The sequence below is a fragment of the Zophobas morio genome, unplaced genomic scaffold (genome assembly GCF_036711695.1).
Source record: "Zophobas morio isolate AGI-343-1 ecotype UQ-CSIRO unplaced genomic scaffold, CSIRO_AGI_Zmor_V1 ptg000024l, whole genome shotgun sequence".
Lineage (NCBI taxonomy): Eukaryota > Metazoa > Arthropoda > Insecta > Coleoptera > Tenebrionidae > Zophobas > Zophobas morio.
In genome coordinates this window covers 12,589,084-12,604,901 of record NW_026972129.1, presented here as the reverse complement: position 1 = coordinate 12,604,901, position 15,818 = coordinate 12,589,084, and the positions used below count along the sequence as shown (strand labels likewise).

At 33.4% G+C, this 15,818-nt stretch overlaps 1 protein-coding gene across 1 annotated transcript in view; it reads right to left on the bottom strand.

The window, feature by feature from the left end:
* Positions 1-2,910: 2,910 nt before the first annotated feature.
* Positions 2,911-15,818, bottom strand: part of LOC135134862 (cGMP-dependent protein kinase, isozyme 1) — a 29,056-nt gene continuing 16,148 nt past the window's right edge. The window contains exons 3-11 of the mRNA XM_064063720.1: positions 11,195-11,657; positions 5,256-5,467; positions 4,916-5,196; positions 4,690-4,859; positions 4,534-4,636; positions 4,240-4,485; positions 3,579-4,191; positions 3,334-3,522; positions 2,911-3,280 (exon numbers count right to left, since the gene is read on the bottom strand). Coding sequence (XP_063919790.1) covers positions 3,118-3,280; positions 3,334-3,522; positions 3,579-4,191; positions 4,240-4,485; positions 4,534-4,636; positions 4,690-4,859; positions 4,916-5,196; positions 5,256-5,467; positions 11,195-11,657 — 2,440 coding nt within the window. The 3' untranslated portion in view covers positions 2,911-3,117. The remainder of the gene's footprint in view (positions 3,281-3,333; positions 3,523-3,578; positions 4,192-4,239; positions 4,486-4,533; positions 4,637-4,689; positions 4,860-4,915; positions 5,197-5,255; positions 5,468-11,194; positions 11,658-15,818) is intronic.

Genomic DNA, 15,818 nt, shown 5'->3' with positions numbered 1-15,818 from the left:
TGGTGTTTCCTTTGTCGGAAATGCTGCCCACTGCTGCCACGGAGATCGCTGAATGAACCTCTTCCACGGGGTGGTGTTTCCTTTGTCGGAAATGCTGCCCACTGCTGCCACGGAGATCGCTGAATGAACCTCTTCCACGGGGTGGTGTTTCCTTTTTTAGAAATGCTGCCCACTGCTTCCACGGAATTTGTTAGTTGAAAACTTCTTCCATGGGGTGGTGTTTCCTTTTTCAGAAATGCTGCCCACTGCTACCACGGAACGTCACTACCACGCGTCGCGTTTCAATTCCGAATAATACAGTCGCGGTATTAATATCCGGCTCGAAGGACCAATGTGGAAACTGTAATGATTATTATTTGTGGAACGACGTGCACTTTTAACAACGATTTATTGATTATTATGTACATGTCAATATATATATTATATGATGAAAGTATTTATGTGTTTTTGCGACGCGTGCCCGTTGACGGGTTGTTGGTGACTCTGCGTCCGCCACTCGTTCGTCCAGGAGGGCGGTGATGAATCATATTGGGGGTGGTACCGAACACCCGACGAGAGCCGAGCGGCCGAGAACTTCGGGTGGTACCACACCATATTATTAAATGAAAGAAAAACATTTACTTATAATTACTTACGTGTTTACGGTTACTTGGTCTAGATTCGACCAGGTAGATGGTAGTGGCAAGTCGGCCTTGCTAATTTGTTCTAATACTGTTTAACAGCTTCTAGAATACAAAAACGCAAGTTTTCGTTTCACGTCTATCAGGAGTGTCAACGATTTTATTAAAGAATTTTCGCAATTTTTAATACAACTATTTTTAAACTTTTGTTTTAATTTAAGATTAAAGGTATAGTAAAAATGCAAACTGTAATTGGAATATAAATTTAAAATACCTTATCGAAACCATCATTCAGTTAAGATCACACATTCGCGGCACAAATATAACAACGATCGAAAATAGATAGCTAGAGCTTACTTCTATATTTAAATAATTAATAGGATAAGTTATGTGCATTTTGATGAGTACAACCATAGCAGGTTTATAACATAAGCCATTCTGCCAGGGACCAAAGTAGGTTTTTAATTTCAAATGAAGACGGAGTCCTGATCTCGTGCGGCATATACACAATTTTTTGCATTTCTGGCAGAAAAAAATTCGAGCGAAAATAGTTTAAAATACATAAAATTTACAAATGCATGGTTTTAGCACCAGAATTATTTAAAATCTGGAACTAACGATAGAGAACGTTGTATACAAGGTCATTCCGTTGTTTGTAGCGCGTGTATGCTTATCATTTTCATAATTTAATATGTTTTATTAGAAATTTTGTTACTGAAGCAGAAAAATAATTAGAAGAACGTACGTTTTAAGTATCTACTATCTGCGAAACTTATTCTATATTTTATTAAAAGATATAATAAAAGTGGTGAACGAAGCAATACAAGCATCTTAGCATTTGAATTTGCAGTGGGAACTGAAGGGGTGTTTAATTTTAATATTGTATTTAGACATAAATGATAGCTCATACTGTACTTCCTATTTGTTATAATCAGTTATGAAAACCTAAAGTCCGTTCCGCTTTGACTTGGCAGCGTACAAAACCCGTAAGCAATGCATTTTATGAGAGAATTGGCAGCGGTGTTCTCAATTATCCAAAAGCCTACCGATTTCTGAAGAAGTTGATACATGAATCTTACAGTCATCACAAAGTTCTTGTTATTCCGCTATTATTCGTGTTAAAATTTTATTTTTATGTATTAAAAGTTCATAGTAAATCGAGTTAATTCATGAATTTCCATAATTTTAAAACTGCGTTTTTTGGTCCTTTGTCACATAGAGTTGTTTAAATAGAAAACCGGTGTTCCCCAAGGTTCCATGTTGGGTCCGGCGTTATTCCTATGTTTATAAATGATAGATGCACTGACATTATTGATGTGCATTATCTTTTATTTGCAGATGATTTAAAAAGCTACAGTTTAATTGACAAGCATGATGATACTTTGCGTTTTCAAAAATGTGTAGACAAGGTGTTTAAATGGTGCACAAGTAACAACATTGTGTTCAATGAAACTAAATGCTGCATTATGACATTTTCAAAAAAAGAAATTCTTGTTTACTTCCATTATAATACTGATGGCAAATTGGACCGAACGTAGTACGTGATCTTGCTGTGAGTTTTGATCTAAAAGTCTCATGATGTAGAAACGCTGATATTATAGTATTTCACTTGCTGCAGATCTCATCTTCAATATGCTTTTGCTGTCTTGTATTAACATCCACATTTGCTCTCAGAAGAGGATTCAACGAAAGTTATTTTCAAGAATTACTGATTGAGAGATTAAACTTTTAGTAAACAGATCCATAGAACATTCGAACAATCAATATTGTTGATCAAAATCCTAAGAGAATGTCTTGTGATCTCACATAATATATTTATAAAGGTGAACAGAGTAAATGCACATAGTTCATCTTTTTTTACCTCTAGTACAACAGTTACTGAAGCTGGTTTTCCTTTATGCAAAGCTAACTGCATAAAACTGTAATTGTGTCTGTATGTAAAATGTTAGTAATAATAATAAGTCTCAATATACAACATAAAAGTTTTACACACAACCTATGTGACAGTTGCGAAAAAATTGATAATATTTAGAGTTAAAAGTTATGTAAGAATGTGATTTATAAGACTAAATCAAGTAAAACAAATTCTATAACAACTAGGTACATGTTGTTTTGTATATTAGTTTACATGTTTGTATGTTAGTTTACACAACTGAGTTTGACAGTTATTATTATTCCTTTTATTAATCAACTAGATTGGCAGTCCACTTACCAGATATGATTCAATAATAAATGTTAGACTGGGTCTTTAAATAGTTTTATAACACATTTAACATAAAAACTAATAATGTGGTAAGATATTAAAAGTTTATTGTTTCATACAAATAGCTTTATTGTCCATATTATTTTTGCTGTTACAAAATGTATTCATAATTAATTAAGTAATCAGATATGTTTCTGAATTCTTTGTTTGATGATTTTAGACTAGACCAACATGAGATTTCCGGATGATGAGACATTTAAAAAATACTTATAAAATACGTAGTACAATTTTTTCTCAAAATTCCAAATCCCAGTTAGAAAGTTCATCCGGAGGAATGTCGTTATCTTTACCAAAACAGTCAAAGTTTGTTGTGTCGCAAGGTCCTCTAACTGTCTGTTTAATGGGAGATGGTAATGTCTGAGTTATTAAACCATCCCAGTCAAAACCTTGGAACCACCTGCAACAGTTAACAAAGTTAGTAAAACCTTTTGTGATAAGAATGATATTTACTTGTGTTTTTTAATATCCTGAATTCCACCTTTCTGATATCCCAGTCGCTCCGAAGGCGAATCCCTGCACAGTTTTTTAATAAGGCTTTGAGCTGATCGTCCTATATGGTGTTTAGCGAAATCAATCATATCAATTCCTTTCAATATTAGATTATACGTTTTCATAGGATCAGACGCCGTAAAAGGAGGACTACAATTTACGCACTCGTTTAAGTCGAACTTTTATCATGAATATTTCATACTCACTTTCCTGTTAACAGTTCATGCATTAATATCCCAAGAGCCCAATAATCCACGGACCTATCGTGTCCTTTGTTTAATATAGTTTCAGGAGCTACATATTCTGGAGTTCCGCAAAACGTCCATGTTTTGCTGCTGTAACCTAGTCTCTTAGAAAAACCAAAATCTACAAGCTTCACGTAACCATTTCTATCCAAAAGAAGATTTTCAGGTTTTAAATCACGATAAATTATGCCTCTGCTGTGTAAGTATTCGAATGCTTCTAGTACACAGCCAGTAATAAATTTCGTGGTGTCTTCGTCAAAACAGCCTCTGTCTCGAAGAATTGTCCAAACTTCGCCCCCAAGACACCCTTCTAGTAGCATGTACACGTACTTTGAATCTTTGAAAGTTCTGTACATTCTACAAATGAATTTATTTCGACAACTCATCATTATATTTCTTTCACTGAAAACGTGGTCCTGCTGTTGTGTATCCACAATGTGCTGTTTTTTTAGGCACTTAAGAGCAAAAGTTAGCGATTTATCGCTGGTGTATTGAACTAATTCTACTCGGCCGAATCCTCCAATACCAAGCGTAGCAATCACTTCTAAATCGTCCAAATTAATATAGTCGTATTCTAAAAGCAACAAGTGAGCGTTGTTAACTTAATGGGTAATTACCATACCTTGTTTTTCCAAGTGTGTGTTTATCTGTCTATTTAATCTTTGGTCGTCTCCGTAATCTTTTTCTTTGATTTCACTCAGGTCTCCGATTAATTGTTTGAATGACTCTCGATCAAGAGTCAGACATTCCACACCTGGATGCATCGCAATAATGTTAGCAGTTCTACAGTCCTCTTTTAGTAAGGCTTGTTCTCCAAAATAGTCACCACGTTGCAGAACTCTTATTTCATCTTCATCTTCCATAGATTCTGAATTAATGATGATAAAAAAAACGAGAATTTAGATTAAAAAAATACCTGGTTTGCGTTGAGTAACTTTAACAGATCCGCTACTGATTATAAAGAAGGTATCGCCGTTCGCTCCTTGTCTGATGATGTAGACACCAGCAGGATAGAATTCCTTTAATTTATACTTGGTTATAACTTTCTTTGATAAAAACTATAATAACTTACGACTTCTAAAACGTCAGCGATCTTAGCCAAAACTTCGTTACTGAGATTTTGCAAAAGAGGTACAGATCTAAGAAAATTGATGTTGTCTTGTAATCTTTGCAGTCCTGTTCGAACCATAATTTGTTGAAATACTTTTCTGTCTAAAACCCATACTTTCGAGTCAACAACCACTAAAACAAAAATTTTGTTATTATTACATTTCGTACTTAATATTAACCATCGGTACCCCTTATGGAAGCAGTTCTAGTACAGTTATACAAAATCGCCAATTCTCCGAACGCTTTTCCTGGCCCCATACGACCCAACACCTTGTCTTCCTTCATAACTTCGAAATCTCCTTCTGCAGAAACAAACAAATGGGCGCCTGCTTCCCCTTCTCGTATAACATAAGTGCCTGTGGGAAATTCTCTAAGGTACATACAATCCACTATTTCTCTAACTTGTGACGTATCTAAATTTTGTAAGAAGTTATTGTCCATGATGGCGTCTTTGATAAGTTGTTTAGACCTAGTTGCGTGAGTTGAAGTTTAATTTAAATGGATTAATCTTTGACTTTATCAGCTTACCTGAAGTCTTTATCATGTTTCGTGAGCGTTATGTCACTGGCTTGACCTGTGGAATCACTGGATTCGGCGGATACACCTTGCTTCTTTAGTATGCAGCTACTGTTGAGGGACTGTTGGCTTTGAGGCACTCTATTTGCCATTGCGTGCTTTTCTTGCAAACTCGTGAGAATATCGCCATCTTGATTAAAACTCGTGGTTTGTTGTAATACGCTCTAAAATTATTGATTATTTATTTAGAACAAAATAAAACAAACAAAAAAATGATATTAATCAATTGCAAGCAGCCTGACATTTCATTTTTTTGCTATTCTTTTACTGGTAACTGTTTAATAATAATATATGACAATGTAAGTTTTAGTGTTGTTCCACAATCTGACTTTGATATGTGCAAAATATACTTAAATGTAGTGTAAATGTATAAAGTTTTTTTCTAGATTATGCTTGCACTGCTTTGCTCTTGTTTCAGTTGTAATTTTTTCTTATGTGTAGGTTCGCAGCTGTATTATGTAGTGATTAATTGCTTGCATGTTGTATGAGTATTAAACTGTGCTTAGTTATGTCAGGTTTTGTTTTTATTTGGATTTTGAATGAGTAAATAGCATCTTGGGTCAGACAATAAAAATGATTCTCATAAAACGAATGAATCACTTTTGATTATATAATAGTCCATCGATAATGGAGAGTTTATCTCAAGTATCAAACTAAAGTCATTTTAGAGTTCAGTTGTGTCAATCGATGTGTTATTATATTGATTTGATAACAAGATTGTTTATGTGACGCAATATTAAAAAGTGCAATGACCTTTTCCGCAATGTTTTACTAGATGTGTGGTCCACCATAACAGGAACTGATTAGAGAAATAATAAAATTATGTAAATAACAGACAATTTTTCTCACATAAATGTGTATTTTTAGTGCTTGTTTAATAAATATCTTGGCTAGTTATGTGTTTTTTTTTGCTATTCCCTAAACTCATGATGATATTTTTGTTACTTTGTACAAGGGTAAGTAAAAATTTCTGTCTAGAAGCATATATTTAAATTTTTTGCTATTTCAGTGTTCCTCATACGTTAGCAATAAAATTTATAAAAACTATAATGTAATTGAAGCTTTTGCAACTTTTCATATACTGAGTATCCCTCGTAGATTGTCTCAAGTCGAAAATGCATATATTGATTAATAAGTGTTTTAGTAGAAAATCAACAGCTAAGTAGATAGACAAAATTATTTTTAGCTTACTTCCATAATACCTCTTATGAAGTCTCTACAAATTAGTCACCTTTTTACATCATGTTACATTCTACCCTATTACAAATGTAATCTTTAACGTGGATTGACACATGGAATAGTGATGACATTCTTGAAATTTGTAAGTGAAATTTATTGTGGATCGTCCATGTTTTTGTTGAAGAATAAAATAACAACAACAAAATACCATAAAAGCCCGCGGTATAAATTTGTCAGGTCAGGTCAGGTTAGATGAAATAACGGAATTATGACTGAATGTCGCGAAATTTTAGGTGCATTTTAGAGATATTGTGTAGATGGTAAAATTGTCTGACTTTTTTTTCGTTTTTTTCCTATTTGACCAGTCTTTTTACAACTATTTTCTATTTCCTGCAATTTTTGTTTTCAACTCTTTTCCACTACAAAACCTTGAGGCTCCTCACCCCGACCCCCGACTTCTGGCCTTGCTCATCCTTTGTTTCTTAGTAGCCCCGATTGCACATAGACTGTGTTACACACAAAATATGTATTAGCACTAGAGGCATAGAAGATGTTTATGGGTGTTTTCCATCCGGTTCTGTTTCGTGTCTTACTGTTAGTTCTTCTTTTTCATCTTTCATTAATATTTCTCCCAGCGTCAGTTTTTCTTAACTTCTCTTTAGTAAACTCTGTTTTATCGTTCCCTGTTCGGGCCAATTGAGAAGCCCGCCGTCCAATCAGCGACAGGAGGGAAGGGGACGTAACCACCGGCTCCAACTCGAATAAGATGGTTTTAGTTTTGTAGTTGTTAGGGTAAGAGTGAAACTAAATCTTGACAAGTACAGACATCTTGTAGCTGCTCTGAATTAGTTCAGAATGTCATCCGTTGTGACCTACAACCAACCAGGGCCATCTATTGTGGTCTACAAGTTGATCATCCATTGTGACCTGGTCCATCGAGCAAACACCGCGGTTCACCATTTTGGATCGCGTCACTAGCAAATTACCCATAATTTTTTTAACGCGTTAAAAAGGTTTATGGAGTGTCGAGGACTGGTAGACAACATTTACTCAGATTTCGGTAGTAATTTTGTAGGCGCAATTAAGGAGTTAAAGGAATTATTTAAAGCCGATAAGTTCAAGGAAATTTTAACTGAGGTTAGCAGAAAAAACATAAATTGGCATTTTATACCAGTCAGAGCACCTCACTTTGGAGGCATTTGGGAATCAGGGGTTAAATCAGTTAAATTTCACCTCAAAAGAGTTATAGGGAACGCAATGCTGACGTATGAGGAGCTGTGTATGCTGCTGGTAGGTATAGAGGCATGTTTAAACTCGCGGCCGTTAGATCCGAACGACGAGAAGTCCTGACGCCAGGACATTTTTTGATTGGTAGTTCGTTAACTGATGTACCGGTACCTGACATGAGCGATTGGAAGATTGGACGCTTATTCCGATGACAACATGTTGAACAAATTTGTCAACAATTTTATTTGGCGTCGATGGTCCCGGGAATATTTGGGCCATTTCCAACCTAGGGCGAAGTGGCATCAGACTGCGTACCAAATATAACCGGAGATGTTGGTCCTCTTAAGGGATCCCAGTCAATCCCTAAGTTGGCGACGAGAACGAGTGGCAGAACTACATCCAGGCTTCGATGGATGCACCAGGGTACGCGTCGGCGACCGCACAATGAAGAGGGCCGTCAGGACTTTGGGGGTATTACCGGTGGATTGACCAATTCGTTCATTCCTACCGTCCATTTTTCACTTTCAAAAGTAACTTTTAGCGAATTATGGATTTGTAGTATTTGTGCACTTATGTTTTAAGATTTTTTGCTATTTTCTGCATCAGTTTATGTTGTTTCGTCCTTTATCTCCGGCTTCCTGTATATATTTGTGTTTAGGTATTTGAAAGTATTTTTAAAATTGTATGTATTCCCTATACTAGTTCAAATTTTTTCAAATTATTTATCTGATCTAACCTGACTTGACATGACCTGTCCCAACCTGACCGGACTTGACGTGATTTCATTTTTGTTTTTTGTTTTGTTACTTCATTTATCTTCGAGCCTATAGATGTTGCTGTTTTTCCTAACTGTACAATTTTCTCTCTTAATTCTTCTTTACTACCTGTCAATCAATATTACTGTCATCCGCAAAGCTAGTATTTGGTGTCGGTTGTGGTGTATTAATCCTTTACTGTTTAGTCTAGCCTTCTTTATCACATGTTCTAGTGCTAAGCTGAATACCTGTAGTGATAACAGGACCTTGCCTCACCACGTTTTTTACATAGAATTCTTTTATCGATTGTCCTTCTGTTTGATTTTTGTTAACCTCAGCAAATTTTCCTGTTACCTCCTATTCTGCCGTTGCTGTTTCCATAACTTCTCTATAAATCTTTACTGTTTTTACCATGGGGATATCTTCCTTCCATTTAATTCTCGGAGTTTTAATAACTTTCTTGGTACTCGTAAAATTCTTGTTTCGTTCGGCTTAGCCATACTCTTTTGTTGAAGCCCACTTAACATCCTTGATTTCAAAATTGTCATCATTTTTATGAAATATTAAACCTAAGTATTTGTAACTTCTAGATCTTTTCTTTTCTTTTTTCGATTTACATGCATTTTTCTTTCCGCTATATTTTTTCATGTCTCACACATTAAATAGCTTCTGTATTCAACTTACAACTGCTTGCATTAATTCATTTTCTAGTTCATCTGTTATAACCACATCATCCGTGTAAGCTAGACATTGTTGACTTCTTATCAAAATTTGTCTGATAATCCCTACCAACGGTGATGACGTCATCTCAAAATTTCCCAAAATAAATTTTGTAAATTTTATAAAACAATATCCTTCTATATTTGCTGTTTGTCAATCCACCCTTAATTTTTACATGAGACATACAGATTTTTGGAAAAAATTCAATATTGTACAACAATATTGTGTAATTTGATTTAGAAGCTATAAAACGAACTTTTTTGAAATTTTGCAGGTGTTTGAAGGTTGACGTCTTCTAAAAATTTTGCTACACAAATGCCAAATGTAGTGTTTCTATGTAACGGCTGAATAAAGTTATTATTATTGGCAGTTTAAAAAAAAAGTTTACCATTATTTTTTTTTTTAATTTGGTGAAATTTTTACATCACGTATTTTTAAAAATCGGTTTTCTTTACCGGAAATGAGATATTGTGAAAAGAGTTTATGTCGAAGAACCTTCTATATCTTCTCATCTCTCATATATCATTCCCAACAAAAAAATCGATAATGTAATAAATAAAATTTATAGTTTTTTAAGCTGAAAGCAGTGGTGAAAACCGTGTTCCAAAATTTCCATTAATAATTGAGAGTTTGATTTTTAAATAAGTATACGTGACGTAAAAATTTCACCAAAATATAAAAAAAGATGACAGTAAACTGCTTTTTTAAAGTACTGACGCAGCGTTATTATTAGAAAATGTGGACATGTTATATTTAAAATTTCATAATAATAAGTTTGCTAATAACGGAGATATTATATTCTGAAAATGTATTGACAATCCATAAGCCCCAAACGTAAGGACTCGCCTTAAGTGAAACCTACGATGTATTATTTTGAAATAGAAAGTTATCGTTTCTTCTGGAAAACTTGAGGGTATAGATATAGTTTTATATTGATCGTATTTTATTTTAATGGCGAAGTGCCAAGTTCTTTTATTATTTTATGGTAGCACAAATCAAAAGAAAATTGTAATCTATTTGTCTGTACTGTACTGTATTTTTTTTTTTTGTAAATTGTGATTGTTCAGATTTAAGCACTAAGATAATTAATTGAAAGGAAATTCGTAATCGGGGTTTTGCGAAAATTAGATAAGATTTCGTTCTTTGAATTAAAAATTTATAAATGCTTATCAAATTAAATAAGGTATTAAGATATTTTTTTAACAATGAAAGTAACATGTCAATATCTTCACTAATCAGTTATCAGTAATCAGAGTCTTATATGATTTTAAAAAAATCCGAAAAACCTGGTATATAATGAAAATATATTTTTGTTCATGCTTCGTTATCTAATTAGTAGATGAAATGATAGGACATGACGTAAGGTTAAAATTTTAGGACTATTTTCATTTTCAAGGCACGTTAATAAAACTACAAAGAATAGAATTGTGTTGCGTAAAAGGTCAGAGGAACACTAATAAAACCCAACTTGAAGTAGAACATTTTAATTTTGACCCGTATCACTAATCAGCAAACACACAAAATTAAAATTATCAAATTCGTGGCAGTAATGGGGCGAGCCAGAAGCACTTTTTATTTGGTATGCATCAAGGGTGACTTTAGCTTTGTTTGCACGCAACTATTTTCTAGTCGTACCCACAAATTTAAGGGGACAACGACTTTGAACTAATAGAACTATGGCGTGTCTCGCCCTCAATTTAGCACAACTTGATTCTAACTTCGCTCTTTATCTGATTTGTAGTTGTTATCTCGTTGTGAATTATAAGGTTGAAATTAAAACAGTGGCTATTGAATGTTTCTAAAACAGTAAATGCTTAGATATTGTAAAACACAGAGAGCGTTTGTAAAGGGCTGACGCAAACACTGACATTTAAATAATAACACTGATAGCATTGTCCTGATGCGAACGTGAAAGCGTTACGTTTTCTTTGAATTGGGAGTGCTAGGGAAATATAGGGAACGCCGAAGCACAATAAATTGACAACAATAGCTACATCTGATTAAACTTACCTTCAGTTTATGAATTTCTCTTTGAAGTTTGATAACTTCGCTCTCTTTGCAGGTAAGATCTTTTCTTGTTTCGAATAGTTCCGATTGGAGAGCTCCATACTTCACATCCTGTTCCGCCAGTTCCTTCTTTAATCGCGCGACGACTGTTTTTAAGTACTCGTGCTCTTCCTGTGCGCTGGAATTGCGACGCTTGGCGTCGACGAGATTCTTCGAATTCTTGCGTATTTGCTGGATGACGTCGCCATCGATGGAGTTTCGGGAACTTCTGCGAAGAACTGTGGTGACTCCGTTGCCCATCGGACCGAAGATACCGAAGTCGCTGAGGAACTTCTTCGCTTCTTCGTCTTTAGAAGCGCTGCATTCGTAGGCCAAAGCGTTGTATTTGTGGTAGTCGAGGTTAGACTTCTTGATTTCGGCGTGGTCGATGCAGGTCGGGAGCGATTTGGCGAGATTTGGCACAGATCTAATAGGGTTAAATTATTAGTATGTAGGTTTAAATCATATTTTGCTGTAAATACAAATACTGATAAAAAAATAATAAGAATGTATTTGATCTTGATATTGTATCTGCATTTTGTAATTATTGTTTATGATACAAGTGTTAAAACTGTGCCAGTCGATAAAGTTAACGAGGTTGAAAGCCGAGTAGGGGCGGAGATGTTGCACTAGGAAAATAAAACAATTTTGACATGTGCGTCATACACATTTTACGTGGCTATTGATAAATAAAAAACATTTTTTTTTTAATTTATGACTTAAAAGCAACAGAACAACGGTAGCATTTGAGGCGTAGGTGTCACTAGACTAAGCTTAAGTTTTTGAATTTCATCAGTGCTCACTTAGTACAGGATCAATTATGCACAAAAACAAGTACAAAGAATAATGAAAGTAACTTTATACCGAGAGAGGAATAAAAACACGATCAAAGACAGCCATCGATTTTAAGATTTGCCTTTGACACATTGTTCGTCTTTTAGATTCAGTTTGAACGTTTGAGTTAAAAACCCTTTCGGTTGAACAAAAAATGTTTATACAGGATTCATACTTCAGAAATGCACAAATCTTCAAACATACATGGGTATTTTTTTATGCGGGCTTAGCAACGCTAGAATATTTTATGTGTTGGTTAGAACTCCCTTTTAATATTCCTTCCCATAATTTACCGTTTTTGTTTATAAGGCTCAACTTTTACACTGGGAATACATATATATGCAAATGAATCTTTAATGATATACCCAAAGTATACATATATAGGATGATTCATGACTCATAATGAGCCTAACCAAGCTGAAGATGCAAATCAAAATATATAATCAGAAATTTCGTAGATTTATTTTTCGATTTACCGTAACCAACTTTTGAATGTTGTTGATTGTCAGAAACTAACATGTATTTAATTTATGAAAAAACTAATATGGTTTTAATTTATGGCGAATCCAGAAAAAATGATTCCTTCGTTGCTTGGGTTTATGCAGAATGTTTTGGGAACAGAAGAGCACCACCGGAAATTATTTTCAAAATCCTGGAAACGTGTTTGAGAGAAAATTCGCCACTCCTTAAAAAACTTCGAAAAAGAATAAGTATAGGAGATTAATGAAATCATTATAATAATAACTTATTTTCGTATTTTTGCACTTGAATTGCTTATACACGTCATTAAAATGTATACCTAAAGTGTTAAAATTCTTATAATAAAGATCTTAGTCAGACATCACAATTCTACATCTTAAAAATTCTTCGTAATTGTAGAAAGCCTTTTTAATTAAAAAAGATTTCATAAAGCTTTTGAATCTAGGCAATAGCAAGCTTTCCACCGATTCTGGTAGGACATTATAAAACTTAATAAACAGATAATAATTAGGTCCAATTTGACACTTTTTTAAACGATGATAGGGTAATTAATTGTAATTTGTTTTGTGTATCATGACTGTGGAAACAGTTATTGGAGTCGTATTTACTTATATTTTATTTTAAATGAAGTAGGTAACTCAATATATAGACACAAGGACATGTTAAAATGCCTCATGAAGTGAACGATTCTTTGCAGTCATCTTGATAACGAAGACCTGATAATAACCTTACCGCTTTTCGTTGCAATGAAAATATTCTGCCAAATTCCACCACTGGTCCCCACAAAAGGATGCCATAAGAAATTAGAGAGTGCCAGATCCCAAAGTAGGCAGCCTTCAGTGTCAAGCCAGACACAGTCCCACTCAAATTTCGCAGTAAGTAAATATTTTTTGCAAGATTACCTGCCAAATAAATAGCAATTTTGCAATGATTAGTGGACAATAATCCTTATGTGAGCCAAAGAACAACGGTTTAGTTAATCATACGTGCATGGAATATTGAAATAAAACAACCTTCCAGATCGAAAATAAAGTCGAAGGTAGAAGATTTAATAATTAAAGAAAGGGATAGACAAAAAGATAAAACAGATCTTATTAGTAAAACGGTTAAACAATTAAGAATTATTGCTAAATAAAAAAATGCCAAACGCTATTTAAGAATGAAAAAGTTGGAAAATGGTGAACAACTATTGCATTTGATGTTGGTTATTTTACAGATTTGCCTGAACCTAAATTCGAAATAATGCGGGTGATTTTTTGATTTTTTAAATTTCTGATATAGTTTTCACTACCCAATACGTCACCAAATCACGTGGCCGTCTCTTATAGAACTTACAAGTTATGTTGTGACAATCTCGCCTTTTAACATAACCTAAATTGTGCTTTGTTTGCATTTTCGCACGTCAGTTTACGACCTACGTTTCGGCCAAATTTGTTTTATCAACAAATTCTCAAAATCAGAATTTTAAAAATTCATCCGGTAGCAACATGGATTGAATACATAAAAGAAGTGGTACATAAATATAAAGTTCATTTTTAAAAGAAAAAAAATCGAATGAATCCGATATTTTTGATATAATTAAAAAGATTGTTATTAGTATTAGAGAAGGTTTGAATGAAATGGCTGAAACAATAAAAAAGAAAAAATCTGTGAAATAAGGAGACTGATTATATGTAGGTATGTAGTTATTCATCATGATAGTAATTTATGGCATCATATTTCGACAGGTTGTTCAAAAAAGCTTGATATTGACAGTTTAATCTTATTTATTGTTTAATAAGTTATATAAACATATAATGAATCTCTCTTTTAACTTCAAATGAAAAATTAGATATATTCTTTTTTAGTTGTAGTTGGATTACCTTATTGTAGAAATATAATACTCTGTAAGGAATAAAATAATAATGAAATAAAATATACAACAAAAGAAATAAATTTGCAAGCAAAAGAACTAAGAGCTATGCAATCAACTGAATAATATAATCAAAAGTATTTTATTTTGGATGATATTGTAAACATAGAAAGAGTATTAGATATTTATATTTAGGCCGTTGATGCATCTCCATTTAATTCTGTGATTCATTCGAGATCTGAGATATAGCTCTGTACATATGTTTATAATAGAAATAGAAATCATCTTGATACAGTCAATATAGCGGCAGGTTTTCTTGGTTCTCCATATTATTGCAATAAATGTTATGAACCTTATATGTGTGGACTGGTAGAAGTAATAAAGAGAGAGAGCATGCGGCAATATTTTGTGATGATGTCATCAACATTTTAGTAAGGACACATATATAAATTTGAATAGATGAAGTGCAATGCTAATAATAAAAGTACTGTATAGTCAAATTTTCGTGCAAATGGGGTGAGCCGTTTTTTATTTATCATATTAGTAGAATTAATTTCCTAATTCATTCATTTTTTGTGTCACCTTGTATAAGTAATTCTAAAAAATATAGGTGCATTGATAAACTACAAACATAAATTCATAATATTTTGCATATCTTAGATTGGATTTATTCGGCAAAGTTTTGAGATGACGTCATAAAATTTTTAGGAGGGGATAAAGGAATAAATTTTGATTAACGATTTACGACGTTTATGATAACCTTAAAACGTTAGCCAGAGTTCAACAGTTTCAACGTTATTCCGTATCATTAGTCCAATTTTGGTTAGCGTTTTACTATCTACACAATATTTTATTACATTCTTATAAAAATAAAAAAAAAATCGGTCAGGTAGTTTCGGAAATTATTTATCTAAGATAAATCTATACAAATAGACAATAAGAAAAGGAAACGGGAAACCTATTTTTTTATACTCTAGGGGTCATGAAACAACAACAAAACATAAAAGTAGCCAATTGCCCGATGGACTCGATTACAATGCTTTGAATATGTGGTCCTATTTTAATTATATACTTATTTAACAAAACATGTTCAACAAAAAATGTTGAACGTGGTCTCTATCTTGCTATAAATGCATCCTAACAGTTTTACAGAAGTCTTGCAAGGTATGAATCATTTGTAGACACTTTATATAACGAGTGTAAAATAATGTTAATGAAAAGAAGGATATACGATTCAGACATACTGATTGCAAAATATTTGGATTGATTACAGAAAATCAGAACTATTTATGTAAGAAAATATAGATCCTTTCCAATACATTGCAAGAGAGTTGTATATAAATATAAACATAAAGGTAGATAAAAAGACACTCTTGTTGTAGGTGATAAAGAATCCAAAGTAATGTATTCTAAACGAACAAG